We start from the raw sequence: 20,060 nt of genomic DNA on the forward strand, positions 1-20,060 counted from the left end.
GAAACTTTTAAAGAGTTATTTGATAAAAATATTTTATTAAACCATGGAATCTTGGATTTAAATATCTTGAAGAGTTAGTTTGCATACATATCTAGCCATTTAAATATTCAAATTCTTGTAGCCTCAATACAAATATTAGATATACATGTTCGGGGGTATTTCAAAACTATAAAACCTAAAATCAAACATTTATAGCATCAAATTTAATCTATAGATCATAAAAACAAATAAATGACGAAACAAAACACAAACAAACTGAATATATTAGACAATTTGATTAAACGATACATAAGGGCTTTGGAATACAAACTTACTATGATATAATATAGTGATAATCAACAAAGCCTATGGTCAAACAAACACCTTGTGCCATTGTAATTCATTTGTGTTCACGCACATCCTCCTGATGCAAACCCTATCTTTTTGGCACCCAAATCATACACAACATCCATTGTCTTTTGTTGAGTGTTCCCCCATATACCAATTGCATTATCATTATCATTACCCGCGAAAGCTAAGCACACTTGACTTTTATCATATACAATAAATATCCCTGAAAGTGGAACATCCACATGTGTGTCTGCACCCCAAAGAACACCAATTGTTGGGACCTTAATTGATTGAAAATTGCTTAGATCATAACATGTATCAAATAAGTCTGTTCCTGTAGTCGTAGGGTAATCTGTCATTTGCGCCATGAATGCCTCCCTTAGAGCTGAGTAGGCCGTAGGAGGGAGCCTGGTGATCACGGTTCCTGAGTCTATAATCATGCCCGATGTCTTAAACACCGTTGGACTTATTGTTAGTTTGGTTCCGCCAACATACAGGTCCACAAGCTCAAGACCATATAACGAGCCGCCTAGTGTGGTAAATGGTGTGTACTTAACTTTACTAGAAGTTCCATTATTTCCAAATGTTAAGTAACCGGTTGAGCTAGACGAAGGAAGACAATACGAGAAAACATTCCCGTATTTGTTAGCAGCTTGCGAGACGATGGACAACTTGTCTTGTCCGAGTCCAAGCAGCCCCGCGAAGCCTCTAAAAAGTCCTTCGTTGTCTTGACCACACCCAAAGTAAAAATTATTAACTACGTCTTTTGAAGATATTGTAAGTTTCTCTTTTCCAAAGAACCCAGCCGTGAATGATCCATCGCCGTATTTGATAGTGTATACGCATGTGGATGTGAAGCAGCGGGGCTCAAACCCTGTTGCGGAAAGGAGCGCTGAGCACTCAGTTGAGGTGCATGAAATGTTGGTGTATGTGGTTGACATGGAGGGATCAAATATTGGTTCCTGTTGGTTATAGCATTCTCCCGCGCATGGCTGGCACTGGATCCAGGTTAGGTCGCTCCCGGTGTCGAAAATGAGGGTAAGGTCTTTTTTCGGGGTGCCGAATCCAACAGTCACAATGTAGTTACCGGATCCGATTGTGCTACCGGATTTTGCAGGGAGAGTGGTCTTGGAGTCTAGCATGTCTTGTTTGCTTGTGTTGGTTGTTAACCTAGCCCGGAGTGAGCTAACTCTTAATTGATCTTGGGTTATGATTTCTTCAATGGTCAAGGGTTTCACAATGTCTTTACTGAACTTGGAGCATGGTCCATGTTTGTGAACTACTTCCAGTGATCCTCTTTTCTTGCCATCTAGTTAATAGAATTATAGTTTTATTTGGAAAAAGTTTGGAAAGAATATTAAATTGCATATTGCATAGTTAATAAGTTAAAACATAACACTATATACCAGTTTAGCTAGAGAAATTGTATCTCCTATGATGGATAGTTGAGTCAATCCCGAGCTCGATTAAGCCCATTATCTATTGGGTCATTTAAGTGTCGAGCTCGACCTTGATTAATCTAGTGGTTGATTGGGTCATTTAAGTTAGATAAGAGTCTAAGCTAAGCAAGTCAGGAACTATAGTTTTTCAAACTCTAATTCGGCTTCTTGTATACTAATAATCTAACTCTTCTATTTATATAGGTTATAACTAGTTTTATAGATTTATGTTAGAAATCATAAATTTTAATATACTAAATCAACTATAAGAAAGTATCTTTTGTTTTGAAGACAAGCACAAAATAGTTATTCTATATATGTTAACATAATTAGAAAATGAAAAATTAAAAATGTATATTTTTAAATTTGAAGTGTTATTTAACCACAATTCTCACATGTAAGCATTGATAATCATGTAATAATATAAAAAGTCTCATCAGTCATCATCTATTAGCCAATGTCGTTTATAATAATTGTTATGTATTACATGTTTACAACCATTATTTTTATAATGTCCTACTCTCCTAGTGGTGGTTGCTATGGGTCCAATTTTATTCTTGGCTTGAAAGAGATTTTGAAAGAGAGTAACGTTTTCCAAAACTTCCTATATTCACATGTACAATAGTATCTTTGGAATATCTTTTTATATTCATACATATTTTGGTCAATACAACTAACTAGCGATTATCAAAGATCAATCGACACATAGTCGAGAATTTACAACCATATACAAGTATGCATATACGATGTATTTGTTTGTGTGTATATGTATAAAGTATTCAATAAAAATATAAAAATTGTTAACCTTTTATTTAATTTCTTTGAAAATCAACTTTTTTAAAGGCGGACTAGCGAAGCTAGAAGTCACAAACAGGGTTTTACCTACAGTCAAAGAAATGGCTCCACACTAAAATAAATTATATAGTGTTAAATGTCGATCGTTCACATAAAGTTGTGTTTCCATCATTCACATAAAATTGTTCACAAAAATGATAGAAGTCGTTTAAGTGCTATAAAGGTTGTCCATCAATGTTACAAAAGTGATGCATCACTTACATTAATAGTGATGTGACACTTTTGCTACGTGATATTAAAATCGATACATGTTAAGACATTTAAAAATGTAGCAACTTCAAATTTTAACTTTTAGATATGAAGTTATTAGTCACTAGTCAGGCTTTAATGGTATATATTTTATGTAGCGAGTGATTTTTATCATACATAAATGTTACAATTGATACTCCAAAAGTTATTAAACAACTCACTATTTTATCATTCAAAAAGTTATTCGAGGAAATAATGTTCGAAAATTTAGTGAACTACCGTAGAATAATTGAAATAGAAATATTCGTATTCAAATAAAACTCCTAAATCACATTTTTTTACAATCTTGAGACTTAAATCTTCACCATTTGAAAAAAAATAAGTACTTATCTAACATCGTGTTACCGAATGACCAAAGTCCTTTTTGTACTACTTATATAATACTCCGTAACTATTTAGTCTATGTTGCAACTTGCAGGTCATAATTTAAATAAGTAAAAGAGGTTACTTGCTACAAAAAAAAAATCACTTTATAAATAAAGGATTTTTTTATTATACTGTAACTAACTAACTATGACGTTATGTATGTTCACCATGTAATTTGATGTTTTCACATGCTTATCTGGATTATATACACATGCACAAACACGCAAAACACACATAAAATGGGTACGAACTATAGAGAGATTGCATACCTTTATTGGATGGGTTACAAGTCGAAGATGGAAACAAAGAGGTTAGCCGGAGGGTATGATAATTGTCTTCACTTGTGTCGACCACAAACTCTTTTCTAGCTGCAACCAAAACTAAATAAAGAGAAAGAGAACAAAGAAGCAAGACAAGAGAGTTTGGAGACGACATTTCTACTTTCTCAATGATGCTTCTCTTTTGCACCTTCACATATTCCATTATTTATAGAGGTAACTAAGACCTTGAATTTTCAAATAAGTTAGGAAAAAAAAATATGTTTCTTAAGGTAACATAATTTTCATAGAATACATTATTATAAAATATTAAATTAATAAATATAATAGAAAATAGATGATAAAAAACAAGAAGAGAGAATCAGATTTTATTCAGGCACATTGGTCTAGCATGTCAAGTTATGGCATCCACGGTATTAGAGCACGCAAAGTGGGAGACTGGAACTCCCTGGAGCCACCGCTTCTGGCTGAGAATACTAAGGACGAATTGATATAACTCACCAAAAAGTAAACATACACAAAAATAATATTGAATAGTTTTTAATATATTATATGTTAAATATAACTCAAAACCCTCTATTTTAATTACAATGCACTTCGAAAAAAGATATTGTAAATAAGAAGCATAAAAAACTATGACTGACTTGTGATTTGAAGTATAAAATTACCATCAAATTCCATTTTGATGATTTTGGCCTTTGGGAAAAAATAGGAAAAAGTCGGATGACACTATCATGTTTGAGAAAATATAGGAAAAACCGGAAAAACATGGAAAAAGCTAACGTGGTATATGGGAGAAACGGGATGACTCTGTCCCCGGTTGGTTGCATTTCAATCACTAATTTGATTGATAATTGTTGATAACTAGTTTGATTAATGCTCATTCATCACTTCACTTGATATTCTCTCAACATCCTCAAATGGCCATTTTCGTCGACTATGTATTCATTTTATGGTATATGATTTTCTCGTCATTGTTGAAAACATCTAATTACTTCTTGTAATTTCACCATTTCAATCCTTCAAACAACATTATGTTTAAAAGTTTGGACAATCAAACATGGTTGTCTTATCGGTGACTAGAGCATGTAACAAATGAAATTGTCGACGTAAGACTAGACTTTTATTTTATTTGTTAGACATTTGTTCCTTAATTTGAATATCTTGTGATTTCTGGTAATCTTGCGTCTATATCGCTTGTTGGGTCTTCACTTATAGTACAGTCATGGCATTAAATTAATTAGTCCACCATTGTTAGCGGTCTGACGTGAGAATTGGGGTAATTTGGAAGTCTTTGCCCATGCATTAATTTATGATGGTTTGATATATAATATTATAAAGGATTACACATTTAAATTTATTTTCAAATTATAGTAGATGATACTTTTGAAAAACCCTATAAAGTGGCAAGAAACGAAAATAAATAATTAGGTTCTGATCGTTAAATAATTAGGTTGTCCCACAAGCCTTTTAAACTACATGTGTTACATGCCACTAACCCGTTAACACACTTACAAATGTCATAAACAGAGATATACAATAACGTGGAGAGAGATAAAACGGTGACAAAAACCTTTATTAAACTTAAACACAAAAATATAAGAGCCGTCTCTGGTAATTTCTTAAAATTTTGGGGCCTAGAATGAGTAAAAGAACGGGCCCCTAAAATTACGTTTTCAGTTATTTAATAGATAATTTGACAGTTTACTAAAAATATTACATTTCAAAAGCTTAAAACAAACAAATAATAATAAAGATGTTTCTATAATAACTCATATAAAGCACAAATAAATTTCTATATATAAAAAAAGAACACTAATTGTGAATTTCATAACCTCTCGGGAGAGTATGCCTAGGTACATCGCCCTCCCCTTGGGCCGGGCCTATATAACCATACCCTATAACTCACAAACTAACAGTTTTATAACAATGCAAGCAATCAGTTGAACATTATGATAAGTAGATTTGAACAAACAAACAATGAAGCCATGGGATATAAAAACAATAGATAGTACCGGATAAGAGAAAATATGGAAACTCTAAAACAATTATGCTATGATCAAAGACGATGAGCATCGGATGAATGTTACGCATCACACCAAAGATGACAATTGAAGGACACAAAGAATAATCAGATTTGTTGTTGGGCGATCGAACCCTTGATACATTGAAGAAGATTGTACGTTCATAGAATAAGCTAATGTGATAGATACCTCCCGAGCCAACGGATCCCAAGCGTTAAAGATAACCGTGGCAAAAGATGGACCCTTGTTTATCTTATTAAGAAACGATGACAACTCGGTTCACAACAAATTCATCGTTGCATTGGTTCAACCGTAACCATGCAAGTTTCTCTAAAATTGTTAGACGTTAAAAATGAAGAATCGGGTCAGCTCGGCAACTCTAAAAACCAGCAACCAGATGGTAAATTGCTAAAATGGACTACCTGTGACCGAAGATCCGCAACTGAAGAACAAGCTGGCGAGTCGGCTCATTTGTTTACTCCTACCCGACGATCCGCAGTGACCTGGTCATAGCCACGTCTTCTGCCCATGCAACATTTGTTTATGTTTTATTTTATGATGTCACGTATTTTTAGTTTATTATTTTAGTTAATTTATGTTTCCATTTTGTTTCTTACTAGCTTATTTCATGGGGCTATGTTTCAGTTAGTTTACTTTTTCTTTATTTCCTATATGTATTGTACAATGTAGTAATGAAAGGCGGCCATGTATGATTAATGATTATGATAAAGTTTGTTTGGTTAATTTTATCTTAAATGGATTTTGAGTTTAAGTTTATTTGTCTTTGCTAGCTCAATTTTCGTATCTCGAGCGGTGATCTTAGACACGATTTCTTAGCCGTGATGGTGAATCTGTATCTCCGGTTGGTTATTGCAGCCTAACGGTTTATTTGGGTGGGGTATCTGTATAAAAACGAGCCGTTGATCTGTCCGTTTTTATTTATCATTTCAATTCCTACTCGTTACCGATTGATATCCTGCCATAATGTGTATGTGAAAATGATCAGATGTTGAATGAATAGGTTAACGGGTTAATAGCCTGTCTTCCAATTATTCAAATGCATGCACTAATGCAGTGATATAAGTACAATTGTACAAAGCAAATTTTCAGCCAATAAACAAGCCCATATCCTTTTACTTGCATCAATTGCTCCCATTTATCACCAAAGAAGCCCAAATGCAAAAATACACAAATAAGCACAAATATATCGTTGGATACAAAGTGAAAGAATATCAAGATTCAAGAATAGTTAACATTTTTTTCCATTATTACACATCGACTTGTTTGATGTGTTTTGATACATGGGTTTAATAGGGTGATCAACATATCATAAATAAGTATCACAAACAACATACCACCAAGGGGAGATATCCTTCGGTAATTAGTGATCCAGTAAAAACAAAGAAAATTGAAAATAATATATTTAAATGTGTGTGTGTTGTTTGTGTGTATGATTAGCAAGCTTCAAGATCCACTCAACATTTCATGATTCTTAAGTTGCTTAATCAGACGTTTTCCATTAAATTCACCACTCCTGAATACCAATCTCAGCATCATCGTGAACTTTGTGTTCATAAAGAATTGAAGTCCGCATCAAATGCATGTATGGTAACGATTTCACTCGTGAACGCTAAATCCGGTTTCTCTAACTCCAAATTCACTATCATCAAACAAAACACACATTTATTCTCCCAACAATATTTATCAAAGACACAGTCTCCCAACCTCGATTTCGTTTTAAAACAACCAATTAACAAAAACGACGTTGAGTTTCGGTTTAGTTGTTCGAAATAACACGAACTCGAGATTAGTAACTTTGTTATCAACTTATCATAATAACTTAATAAGAAACAATATTTGAAAGAAGAATTCACCTAACTCTTCGTTAAGCCTTTCCCCTCTTTTATACTTCTACTAGTTTTTTACCCGCCGTCACGCGCCAGGCAGAACGCTAAAAACTCAGACGATGGTAACACTGAAGCTTTGAGCCGGTAAGTCGACACATATTCAGTTAGTTTCAGTGACGTGCGTTATTGTACCAGTTTTAAAAGCAAATATAAAACAAAAAAAATTATAAAAATTGAGGTGGATCAACGGGATGGCGTCGATCAGTAAAACTTGAGCGCTGGTAAAACCCAACCGTTATCGATTCGGTCGTTGAGGTGGCGATACTACGGGAATCCGGTTGGTTTCCGTCATGTTCTTTCTGGTACGAGAACTGAAAAAAAAAAACAAAAAAAACAATTCGCGATATATCAGTTTTCATTACATTCGTTAGAATAACTAACTAATAAAATATATAGGAGTAAAAATATTTCATTTTTCCTTTAAAATATTATAATTCCCGTTCACTATAAACCCCAAAACGACCCCGTTTCGTTTCACTCCCTTGAAAACCCTAACTCGCATATAGCATCTGTACATGGTATATAAAACATATGCGGCTGTGATTATAAAGAGAGAGGACTCTAGCAACACATTATTCACATTCCAAAACAAATTCAATGAGCTTATTGCCGCCTCTCTTGTACAAGCGATGGCTCTAATGGCATATTAACCTCATCGAATTTGTTTTCTCCTGTAATGTTTTGCGATGACAGAGATCTCTAAATCTACACTTGATATGAGCCTGTTTAGATAATTTGTTTTATATTATTGTAATTGCATTTGAATGTAAACAGAGATGGATGATTTGTTTCATTTGTGATTCTCTGTTTATACACAACGATGCGTATATTAAAAGCCTGATTTTTAATACATTGATTTGTGTTGAGAATTAAGCAGCGGCCAGACAACCGTAGAGATGGTTTCCACAGATGAACATTTTTACCCATCTGTTTGTCTACTAAATTCCATCTCACATCAGTTTTTGTTTTAATATTTTTATCAATTTGCTGATTTAATTGTTTTGTTTAGATTAATGTAAAATTTGATTGAGAAGGGTATTTTGATTTAGAATTTCACTGTTTTTAGTTAGACTAAGGAAAATGGTTGAGCAATATGGCTTGGTTAAAAGTTTATAATGTTAGGTGAAATGTTGATAGTAGCAATGAGTTTTGGTATGAAAACTGAAATCAGGTTAATATTTCTGTTTTAGATTTGGTGTAATTGGTACATGTTTTGTTAAACCTCCTCCCATGAGCACCATATTCTGACCTTTTTTTTGGACAATATCCGACAAGAGTTTCTTTAATTGATTTAGATTAAAGATTATGGTTTTTGCAAACAATATATGAAAGACGATGAAACTGATCCAGGTGTGTCTCAACCCTCACCTTATACAGGGCAATCAAAAGTTGTACGAATTGTGACTAAGCGACTTTGATGGACTTGCTTATAAACATTTAATATTCCTTGCGATTTTAATCCAGCTAATACGGATGATTTGCACTTCAACAAGACAACCGTTGTTTTTAATGACCATGACCAAGACAGAACATTTATGCAACTTGGTTTGCTTATGCTTTAACTAAAGCACTGAAAAAGACAATGACAGAACATCTATACATCTTGTTTTGCTTAAGCATATTTCAGAAGATTGTACAACCGCCAATGTGAGATCGGACCATATATATCGATCACTTGTTTTGAATGAAGTTATAGTTACTCTTGTCTCTGTATTATTAACATCATTTGTAATTTAATATAAACTTTGAATTTTAATGTATTCTTTTTTTTTCATAAAGGTAATAGTTTTGATTTTTATGTGTGTGCAACTTGAATAATTAAGTGTCTAGATCCGACTAGACTGGTATTTTTTCCACGGACAACTCGATTCAGAAATAGCGCCTGCTAAAGATGTGTAATGTGACAACTTGATCTTGCAAATTATACGTCTGGCATATAATCTTAAACCAAAAAAAGAAAATTTATACATCCTGTCACACATTCTCGAACCGTTAACCAAAAACAAGATGATAACATTGGAAGACAAACTTTATTTTGATACAATATGGTAATAATCAACAAAGCGTAGTGTCGTACACGATGTGCCATTGTAATTTATTTGTGTTCAAGCACATGCTCTTGATGCAAACCCTATCTTTCTAGAACCCACATCATACACAACAGCCACTGTCTTTTGTTGAGTATTCCCCCATATACCAATAGCATTATCATCATCATTACCCGCAAAAGCTAAGCACACTTGACTAATATCAAATGCAATAAATATCCCTGAAAGTGGAACATCCACATATGTGTTTTTACCCCAAAGAACACTAATTTTTGGGACCTTAATTGACTGATAATTGCTTAGATCATAACATGTATCAAATAAGCTTCTTGGTGTAGTCAACGGATATTCCGCCATTTTTGCTCTAAACGCGTCCTTTAGAGCTGTATAGGCCGTATAAGGGAGCCTAGTGACCACGGTTCCCGAGTCTATGACCATACCCGATGTCTTAAACACATTTGGACTTATTGTTAGCTTGGTTCCTCCAACATACAAGGCCGCAAGCTCAAGACCATATAACGAGCCGGCTATTGTGGTGAATGGTGTGTACTTAACATTACTAGAAGTTCTACTCTTTCCAAATGTTAAGTAACCGATTGAGCTAGACTGTGAAGGAAGACAATATGAGAAAACTTTCCCATATTTGTTAGCGGCTTGCGACACGATGGACAACTTGTCTTGACCGAGTCCTAGCAGCCCAGCGAAGCCTTTAAAAAGTCCTTCGTTGTCTTGACCACACCCAAAATAGAAATTATCAACTATGTCTTTTGACGATAATGTAAGTTTCTCTTTTCCAAAGAACCCAATCGTGAATGACCCATCACCATATCCAATACTGTACACGCACGTGGATGAGATGCATCTGGGTCTATTCCTTGTTGCGGAAGCAAGCCCCGAGCACTCAGTTGAGGTGCATGAAATGTTGGTGTATGTGGTTGACATGGAGGGATCAAATATTGGTTCCTGTTGGTTATAGCATTCTCCCGCGCATGGCTGGCACTGGATCCAGGTTAGGTCGCTCCCGGTGTCGAAAATGAGTGTAAGAACTTTTTTCGGGGTTCCTAATCCAACAGTCACAATGTAGTTACCGGATCCGAGTGTGCTACCGGATTTTGCAGGGAGAGTGGTCTTGGAGTCTAGTGTTTCTTGTTTGCTTGTGTTGGTTGTTAGCCTAGCCCTGAGTGAGTTAACCCTTGATTGATCTTGGGTTAGTGTTTCTTCCACGGTCAAGGGTTTCACCATGTCTTTATTGAACTTAGAACATGGTCCATGTTTGTGAACTACTTCCAGTGATCCCCTTTTCTTGTCACCTAGTGTTTATTTAGAAAATGTTTGGAAAGAATTACATTGCATAGTTTCATAAAATTGTATGTCACATTAAAGAAATTATATCTCCTCTGATCTATGGTTAAGTTGAGCTCGAGCTCGATTAGCCCCATGGCCGATCTGGTCATTTAAGTTGAATGAGAGTAAGCTAAGCAAGTTTGAGAATTGATAAAGAGCAAAATCTAGTCAACTAAGGTAATTTTGAAATATAATTATTTGTATACATTTAAATTAATATAAAGTTTAACCACGGCAAATATAACGACGGTTCATACACTCTTTAAGTAAGACTCCTAAATCACACTTCTTTGAAACTGTTATCACTTGAAAAGACAAATACTTACTCAACCCCTTGTTGTACGTAGCTAAGCTAAAGTTTTTTTGCGTACGTTTTGTATAACCATTTAGGCTATGTTACAAGTTATAATTTAAAAGAAAAACCAACCTTTATTGGAGACGTTACAAATAGAAGATGGAAATAAAGAGCTTAGCCGGAGGGTATGATAATGGTCTTCATCACTTAGTTCGACAACAAACTCTTTTCTAGCTGTTACCAAAAATAAGTAAAGTGAAAGAGAACAAAGAAGTAAGATGAGAGAACTTGGTGACGACATTTCAATTTTCTCAATGATATGCTTAATTGTCATGCGCCTTCACATCCCCATTATTTATAGTGGTAAGAGTAGACCTCTTATCTTCAAATAATATACGAAAAAATATTTGTTTTTTCAATGTAAAATCGTTTTCATAATTAAATATAAAACTGATAAATATAGTAGAAAGTGGAATATAAGAAAAAAAAAACAAGAACAAAAAATCAGATTTGATAGGCCACTTTAAGCATTCACAATCAATCCACCAAACAATTCTCATCTCTAAAATAAGAGCCCCCGTATTATAAGTTTGTTTTATATTATTCGTTTGTAATATTTAAATATATTTAGGATGTGATGATGAAATGGTTTCATAAATAATGAGATGTTATAACCCGGTTTAAAAGTTATTTGAGTTTGGTGAGACCTATGACTCACTTATTTTTTTACTATAAAATTGTTTATTAATTATAAATAATATCTCTTTAAAAAAATATCGGATACTAAATTTTTAGTATATCTCTATTTTATAAGATTTTCATATCAAATATTTGGTGAGAATAATTTTTCATTTAATGAGATGTTATAACCCATTTAAGGGCTATCAGGGTTTGGCGAGACCTATACCCGTCAAGTCGGTTCAAATGCATGAGAAACCCCAATTTACAAATAAAACAATCTGTTAGCTTGAGAGAATATAGAGGCAGGGGGTTCGTTTATATATATATATATATATATATATATATATATATATATATATAAGAAAACCCAAAAATCCTATGTGTCGCGATGTGGTCGCTCCCCCCCCCCCCCCCCCCCGTTTTTTGAGTCACCAGATTTGCTTGATTTTTAAATGGAGGCTTCTCATGCATTTGACCCAAATTCACGGGTATGAGTCTTATCAAACCCAAATATTTCTTAAACGGGTTATAACATCTCATTAAATTAAAAACTAATCTCAATTAATATTTGATTTAAAAATCCTATAAATTAGGGATATACCCAAAATTAATATCTAATTTATTTAAAAAAAGTTATATATTATTTATAATTAAAAAACCAGTTTTATAATAAAAAAAATAAATGGGTCTTGAGTCTCATCAAACCCATATAGCTTTTAAACCGGGTTATAACATCTCATTTATTTATGAAACAATTTATCATCAAACCATAAGTATATTATTAACATTCATACAATAAATAAAATAAAAATTTTAAAAATAAATAAATATTATAAACAAATAAGATAAAACAACCCCCGTAATACGGGGGATAAAAACTAGGATATATATATATATATATATATATATATATATATATATATATAGGGATATAGGGGTAGGTTAAAATAAAAAAAGATAGTTTTCTAGAAATACTAAGAATAAATCATAGCCACTGGATCATGTTAATCAATGGTTGAGATTTAAAATCATCAATAACCGACATAGTTTCCTAGAATTATTCTTTCATCATCATTTGTAATGTCAAATCATCATTTGTAATGTCAAATGTCAAAAATTGATTGGTTCTTACCATTTCTAGGAAACTCTTTATTCTTATTTGAACCCTTTTCTATGGATATATATATATATAATATTCTAAGTCCGTATCCTAAAAATGTGTGGGAGGATTTGTAAATTATATGGTATGGTTTTGAGTGGTTGTGCGTAGAGTAGAGATAAAATATTATATGAGAGATTTAAATTTGGACAATTTTCACACCGTATAATTTTTTAATATTTTCTGAAAGCGGTTTTAAGTGAATGAGAGAGAAAATATAATAATAAAAATATAAAAATGTGTTAACAACATTAGCGAAACGCCATGACTGCCTCGACTATAATGTACGGTGAGGGTATTTGGGATTGCTTATTTTAAACATTAAGACTTATTAATTTGAAAAGGTGAAAAATGTTTAGTATTATGTGTGAGTTGTAATTTATTAACTTGTGAAAAACTTTTAAAAAGGTAAAATAACCCCCTTAGTGGAAGACTAGAATTTTGTTTAATTTGGACGTTTTGGATTTCTACTTTTAGTCAGTCATGGCACTAAACGCACCTTTGTTAATGGTCTTCGATGTGGGAATTGGAAGTCGTCGCACAATAATTTATTCTGGTTTGCCATATATATACATTACATACAATTTAAACCCTCTAAAGTGGTTTGATTTCAATTTGATATCGAAGGTCAATAGGTCATCTTCAATATAGGGTTTCGGCAGCGGTTGGCAATTTCTAAGAACCTGAAACATTGCAATTTAGGTTATGCATTGTTACATATAACTTGTATTATAAATATGCCGACCCACAAACTCGTTTAACATATATATATATATATATATATATATATATATATATATATATATATATATATATATATATATATATATATGCCACTAACCGGTAACATGATTACAGCATAAGTATTGTCCGTTAGCTTGTTTGATGTGTTTTGTAAATTGGTTAAACAATTCGTATTAAGGTTACATTATTTCAATTTTCGAATGTATGTGTCTAGATATGTAAATTGGTTAAATTAGCATTATTATCCGCGCGATGCTGCGGGAGTTTGTTTAATTAAATATTAAATTTTAGTTTTAACATTTTCTATAATCGAATATCAATTATGGCAAAATTAAACAAATTATTTAAGTGATCATGACGAAAGTTAATTTAGAAAAAAAATGATAAATTATTTTTTAACATCAAGAAATTATCAATCAAAATTATGTAAAAAGATAAACAAACATACAAACAGTAATCAAAATTTAAAGTTAACATTACAATTTAATGTTTCTAAAGACATATTGAAAACAAATGACATATTGAAAAACAGATAGTATAACTTTTCAGTAAATAGACCCCAACTACAAAATGTACAATTTTAACAAAATACCGTCCAAATTAAACATCAAATTAAAAGTGGTTTTGTATCACGGGCAAAATGGTATTTTTGAACACGTCATGTACTTATGTCAAAATAAAATCCAAATTAAACATCAACTAGCATTTTACCCGCGCGTTGCAGCGGTGCTATTTTTGGCTTATTCAAAATTGTTCAAAATATATAATTGCATTGTTACCCAGTTACCCGGTGCGGTTCAAAATATACAATAGTATTGTTACTCATGCGTGTCGATAGTGTTTTTTCGACACATTCAAAACCGTTCAAAATATATAATAAAGATAATGACTACCTTTGTTGTATCCATTTTCATGTCCTTTACTAAACAAAAAATTATTTAAATTTAGCATAGAGAAAAAAAGAAACTAAACCAAATTAATTTACTCAACACCAAAGCCAAAGGTGTTTAGCACAAATGTTGATGTGATGGCATGATCTAACGATTCACATCATCTAGGTTGGTGAATATTTTCCGTTAATAAACTTTTAACAAAAATAAATCAAAATTATTAAAAATTAAAAGGAAGAGCGAGATAGGTGTAGCCGTGTAAGGTTGGTTTGGTGAAAATACATTAATATCCATACGGAAATAAAAAATAATAATTCTTGTCGTCTGCTTTATTTTGTCGCTCCTTTCCTACGATTCTATTTTCTTCTTCCAAATTATTCAATTTTTGGTCAGAGACTCACAATACATACGCAACATACACATACCCCACGCTTATAATACTTGGTTTCTGTGTCATCGGTGGTTACTTTCACTCATGATATCTCCCATGGGTACATTCGGTTCTCCATTTGCTAGTTATCTTCTATCTAACACTTAGAATTGGTAGACATGTGTTAAAGTAAATCATGGTATATACACGTCGTAGGGTAATCATGCATACATTGAAGAGAATGTATACATGCATCTTCAATGTACGCATGTATACATTCTCTTCAATGTACGCATTTTGTCATCCTCCGATCGTTGCAGACTCATCTGATCAACTGATACAACCAACGCTCCTATTGTTCCATCCCTGGCCATCATCCGTTGTGCATGTGCATTTAAAACTTTTTCGTCATGGTAAGAATTCACGTTGGGATTTGGGGATGTATTTATAGGTTTGGATTAGTGCGTTATTTGACGGTTATAAGGTGGTTATCTTTGAGAAACGACGTAACGGTTGATGGAGTGGCTTGTTTGGTTTTTTAAGGTGGTTTGAAAAGGCGCCAAAATATTAGATAGTTTATAATTTAATAATTGTTTACTTTTACACGATTTATATCATGTTTGGATATGGTTATTCGGCAGTCCTATTTTTGTGTTGTCTATGGTTTAATTTAATTTTATTATTGTGAAAGCAGTTTCAGTAGTAATAATAATAAAATATGTTAGGATGTAAATAGGAATAAAAATTAGGAATCTAATAAGAAAATAGAAAGATGGCAAATTGCAACGTATTGTAATAGATAGAATAGTTTTAGTTGTAATAATAAAATTTTAGAATGGGACTATTAGGCATGTGTAATTTATAATGTAGGTTTTTTTTATAAAAAAGTTAGAAAATAGGTTTGCTATCAATTCTAAATGTAGTAGAGATAATTTACATGGTTTGTTTCATAATTTTATCCACCATCATTAGGGATGAATTAATTAACAATTTTACTTTTTAGTTCGTAACAATACAATGCAAAATACAAGTGAAACGAAGAATAAAAAATAAAAACAATCACAGTGGGACTCGTACCCACAATCTCCCGCTCCGGAGGCGAGCGACTTATCCATTAGGCCACGCGATCACTTTTGATGTTTTAAGAAGTCAGTAATATTTAATAAGTCTATTCAACTCTAGCTTGAATGCTTGCATTTTTTTAAGTACAATTAATTGACAATTCACCTAGTAATAGCTTCATTATTTCTACAGTTAATTATTGACAATCTATTCAACTCTAGTTTGAATTTAACTATTTGCATCACTTTGATCATGTAAGGGTGTTTTCATTAGCTAGAAAGTTCACTCTTTCAATCTTCATTCATGTTTAAAGTCTACACATGTTTATGTAAGTATAATTGATTATTTTGTAACTGTTCCCTGACAATTTGGCAAGTTCACTATTTTATATAATAATAATAATAATAAATAAATAATCCCCATCTTTTTTAAATTAAGCTATGGAATTTTGCTTCAAACTATTTTTTTTAAATTTGTGAACATAATAAACTAGCAAGAACCCACACAATCAAATTCTTGCCATGAAGTCTAATAACATGTTACATGAACCAAGGAACATCTGTTGAGTTCCTGTATAAATTCGCTTAGGCAGATTTGCCGATTCGGTTATGGTTATAAATTCGCTTAGGCAAACGATGAAGATCGGGATTAACTATGGTGGTAATAAAGGAAAAAAAGGTGATTATGGCAACCTGATACACACAAATAACAAACTTAGTGACCCAATAAAAAACGGTCCTGGATTATTCATTGTTTTCGGATACATCCAAAAAAGTGGCGAAAATGTACTTAGACAACACATAAAGTGCAAAAATCATTAACCAAAAAATACATCCCAAGAAAACCAATGGAAACCTTAACAAATCATATATGTTCATCTTCTGTATCTTAAAAAAACAATAATGTATGTTCATCTTTTTCTGTATCTAAAAAGCAAATAATATATCCAGTATCTCGATTTACATCATATCCACTCTTCATTTTCTTCCTTTAACAAAAGTCTTCTTCTTCTGCATCATCTGATTTGGGTTCTTCCCAATGACCACAACCCCGAGTCCCTTACAGCTGCCTGAAAGTGTAACAATATTAACGTAGCGGGTCAAAGATACGGCTTCAACTCTCTTTTAAATGATTGCAACTAAAAAGTCTAAAATGTGTTGTATTTGTAATTAACGCGCATCAAAGACAATGCGTTTAGTAATTAATCAAATACGTACCGGAGATTTCACAGACGGGAAAACATTCCAAAATCTTAAAGTTTCATCCCCTGCACCCGTCACTATCGTCTGACCATCCGGTGACATTGCTAAATACAATACTCTCATGGTGTGTCCGGTCAGAGTCGCAACCTGTTTACAACAAAACAATATTAACCATAAAACACACAAAAGTAATAACCTCAAAAACAATATTAATAACAAATGATATATGTTTACCTTAGACAATGTCGGATACTTCCAAACCATAATTTGATTCTGGGAGTACCCATGAGTGCTAACCAACTCGTTCACATTCTTGCTCCACGCAAGATTACACACCTGGCTTCCTGTGTCAACATGGTTCAGTTGGTTCCCATTGGCAGTGTTCCAGAACCGAATGCAGCGGTCAGCAGTGCCACCGCCAGAGACCAGAAGGTTGCTTTGGTGGGGGGACCATGCAATCGCCTTGACCGCAGCTGTGTGCTCGGTCAGTTTCAGAAGCGGTTGTGCAGAATGCTGGTTCCAAACTAGAAGCTGGTTGTCGTTTCCACCGGATGCTAGCTCTCTATCATCATGTGACCATTTAAGACCACAAACCTAAAAAATAATAACCGAAAAGAAGTTTAAAGATTTCGTACAAGAGATCATAAAGCTCACATTTTTATCTTACGGACCTCGTTTATTGCATTTGATTTATAACTATAAAAAGATATATTTGATGCATAAATCCCGCATCCCGCATTTATATAGGGTTGTAAATGAGTCGAGCCGGTCGTCAAACCAGCTTGTTTGTTTTTAGACAAAATTACTTAACAAACACATAATAGACAATTTATAAACGAAAGACTTTATAATTTGTATATATTAAAATTTGGGTTATACTTTATATATTTTCTAATTTGGGCTTTAATTTAAACGAGCCAACAACGAGCGAGACAATTTCCATAACTTATATACTAGATTTCATGTTTACCTCTGACTTATGGCCGACAAGCTTGCTAATATAATCACTAGGTACACGAAGATCATGCTGCAATATGTTCCAATCTCTGCTTCCAGAAGACAATATCCGCGAGCTCCACGCCAACACACCTGTTCTAGTTTGGTGTCCGCCCATGGTCCGAACCTTCTTGCATTGGGTCCCATCCCACACCTATCATCAACGACCATTAATACTTGTAATTTCAAGAAAATGAACAAAAAACATGAAAATGCTAGTTCAAAAAAAAATTCTTGATTAATACGTGTAAATTCAAGAAAATGATAAAAGAAAACATGAAAATGGTATTTGAAAAAAAAATATTAAAAATTGTATGATGCTGAACTTAAAAATGGTACCTGAACTTTTCCAAGACTCGTACCAACCGATATGTAAGACCCTTCGCGGGTCCATTGAACCGAGCACACGCCATCGTTCGGCCCCAAATCACACAACTTAGTTACCTGAAAAACATCATGGGACAGTCAAAAATAATGTTTAAATGTTAAAACAAACGGTTTAATGAAATCTTACTTTGCTAGTACTTGCAGTCCATAAATAAACGCAGCTTCCGAGTCCAACCGCAAGCACATTTTGTGATGACCAGTCTACAAGGTTCAAGTAGAAGTCATCTTGAAGTGATGGTGCATCCAAAACCTAATCATTTAACCAAAATCCAAACATGACAATTAGAAGATTCATATATAAATGTATGATGCTGCAAATGGGAGTAAACATTGTAAACGAGTCGAGCACGAGCCCATTTAGGGCCGGGGCTCTTTTATCTTACGAGAACTCGAGCTAGGCTCGTGAGTAATTTTTCAAGCTCGAGTCTGACTCGGGCTAGGCCGTTTATTATTTATCTATTAAAGTATTTATACATATTTACAATTATATATAATATATATTATTTAGTTATTTTTTTATCATAATTTTAAATATTAATAATATATTAATATATACTAAATACAAAAAAAAATATAAATAATAGCCTTGTTCAGGCTAGGAGTCATTTAAGCCTGTATCAATTCGAGCTTTTAGCGACGTTTTGGCTCGTTTGTGCACCCTATGCAACTACAAAGCAAACCCTTATTGGAAACATTCACAAACTCAAACTTCAACTATAAATTGACCAAATCTTTTCAAGTCAACGAAAGTCAAAATTAGGGTTTATTATATAATCTTTAAACCTTAAATGTTTTACCTTGTGTGGGGCTTTTGGGACCTTTCTTGGGGGCTTTGGAGGAGTCACAGACTCTGACCCAAACCCATTATCCTGCCCCAAAATTGAACCCGAATAAGGTGAACCTTGACCTGAACTATCCGTCTTGAACCGCAACATATTCCTATTCGGACTACTCATCGGAGACCCTTTACTCCCACCTGCAGGAGAAGAAAACCCAAATAATTCACACCTTAACAACCTCGTATACGCCTCGTTATTCGCTCCACCGCCTTCTTTAACCGGGGACGCCTTATCCAACAGCCCGAACGTGTGCAGGCGAGAAGACGATCTGCAGGGAATAAACCGATCGCTGCAGGCTCCGGTGGATTTCGATGAAGGGGAGGCGGATAAGTTGGAGATGGTTCGGGGGGACATTGATCGAGGAGACGGAGATGAGAGGGTGCGGATTAGAGGGATCGGGGATCCGGAACCACCCGTGTTGAGACGGAGGGAGGATTCGGACATCCCCGCGGGGAGATTGATCCCGCTCTTTCGTCTTTGGGTCGAATCCATTGTCGGGAAATGAATCGAGGGTTTCGGGTATGATGGATTTGATTGATAATCGAACAAGAAACCCTTTTGGTGTGTTAGGAATAATAATGTTTGAAATGATGGA

At 33.7% G+C, this 20,060-nt stretch overlaps 2 protein-coding genes, 1 non-coding gene and 1 pseudogene across 3 annotated transcripts; 1 reads left to right on the plus strand and 3 right to left on the minus strand.

The window, feature by feature from the left end:
* Positions 1 to 228: 228 nt before the first annotated feature.
* LOC143576912 (aspartyl protease family protein At5g10770-like) lies at positions 229 to 3,742 on the minus strand. Its single transcript, XM_077060895.1, has 2 exons — positions 3,509 to 3,742; positions 229 to 1,639 (listed from the first exon to the last, which is right to left on the minus strand). Exons 1-2 carry the CDS (start codon positions 3,720 to 3,722, stop codon positions 390 to 392), a joined length of 1,464 nt encoding a protein of 487 aa, XP_076917010.1. The 5' UTR covers positions 3,723 to 3,742; the 3' UTR covers positions 229 to 389.
* Positions 3,743 to 8,276: 4,534 nt separating this feature from the next.
* LOC143576921 (small nucleolar RNA snoR143) lies at positions 8,277 to 8,406 on the plus strand. Its single transcript, XR_013143024.1, has one exon. It is a non-coding gene; the product is annotated as a small nucleolar RNA snoR143 (small nucleolar RNA).
* A 1,072-nt stretch (positions 8,407 to 9,478) lies between these two features.
* On the minus strand, positions 9,479 to 11,162 carry LOC143576913 (aspartyl protease family protein At5g10770 pseudogene; annotated as a pseudogene).
* Positions 11,163 to 16,976: 5,814 nt separating this feature from the next.
* LOC143576901 (B-type cell cycle switch protein ccs52B-like) lies at positions 16,977 to 19,975 on the minus strand. The gene is made up of 7 exons (XM_077060889.1): positions 19,424 to 19,975; positions 18,754 to 18,876; positions 18,579 to 18,683; positions 18,214 to 18,393; positions 17,478 to 17,837; positions 17,259 to 17,390; positions 16,977 to 17,110 (listed from the first exon to the last, which is right to left on the minus strand). The coding sequence occupies exons 1-7, from the start codon at positions 19,955 to 19,957 to the stop codon at positions 17,057 to 17,059; spliced, it is 1,488 nt and encodes a 495-aa protein (XP_076917004.1). The 5' UTR covers positions 19,958 to 19,975; the 3' UTR covers positions 16,977 to 17,056.
* Positions 19,976 to 20,060: the final 85 nt, after the last annotated feature.

Source organism: Bidens hawaiensis, unplaced genomic scaffold, assembly GCF_021521415.1.
Source record: "Bidens hawaiensis isolate Kalapana, Puna unplaced genomic scaffold, B.hawaiensis_p1.1 tig00028338_1, whole genome shotgun sequence".
Classification (NCBI taxonomy): Eukaryota; Viridiplantae; Streptophyta; class Magnoliopsida; order Asterales; family Asteraceae; genus Bidens; species Bidens hawaiensis.

What these genes read in the sequence shown, in the direction of transcription:
- LOC143576901 (XM_077060889.1), bottom strand. Translation starts at nt 19,957, where the DNA reads ATGGATTCGACCCAAAGACGAAAGAGCGGGATCAATCTCCCCGCGGGG. An exon ending in TCCCAAAAGCCCCACACAAG is followed by an intron (nt 18,877 to 19,423) that starts GTAAAACATTTA and finishes TTAAATGATTAG; the next exon opens with GTTTTGGATGCACCATCACT. An exon ending in AGTATCCGACATTGTCTAAG is followed by an intron (nt 17,391 to 17,477) that starts GTAAACATATAT and finishes TGTTGTAAACAG; the next exon opens with GTTGCGACTCTGACCGGACA.
- LOC143576912 (XM_077060895.1), bottom strand. Translation starts at nt 3,722, where the DNA reads ATGGAATATGTGAAGGTGCAAAAGAGAAGCATCATTGAGAAAGTAGAA. An exon ending in TTGTAACCCATCCAATAAAG is followed by an intron (nt 1,640 to 3,508) that starts GTATGCAATCTC and finishes TCTATTAACTAG; the next exon opens with ATGGCAAGAAAAGAGGATCA.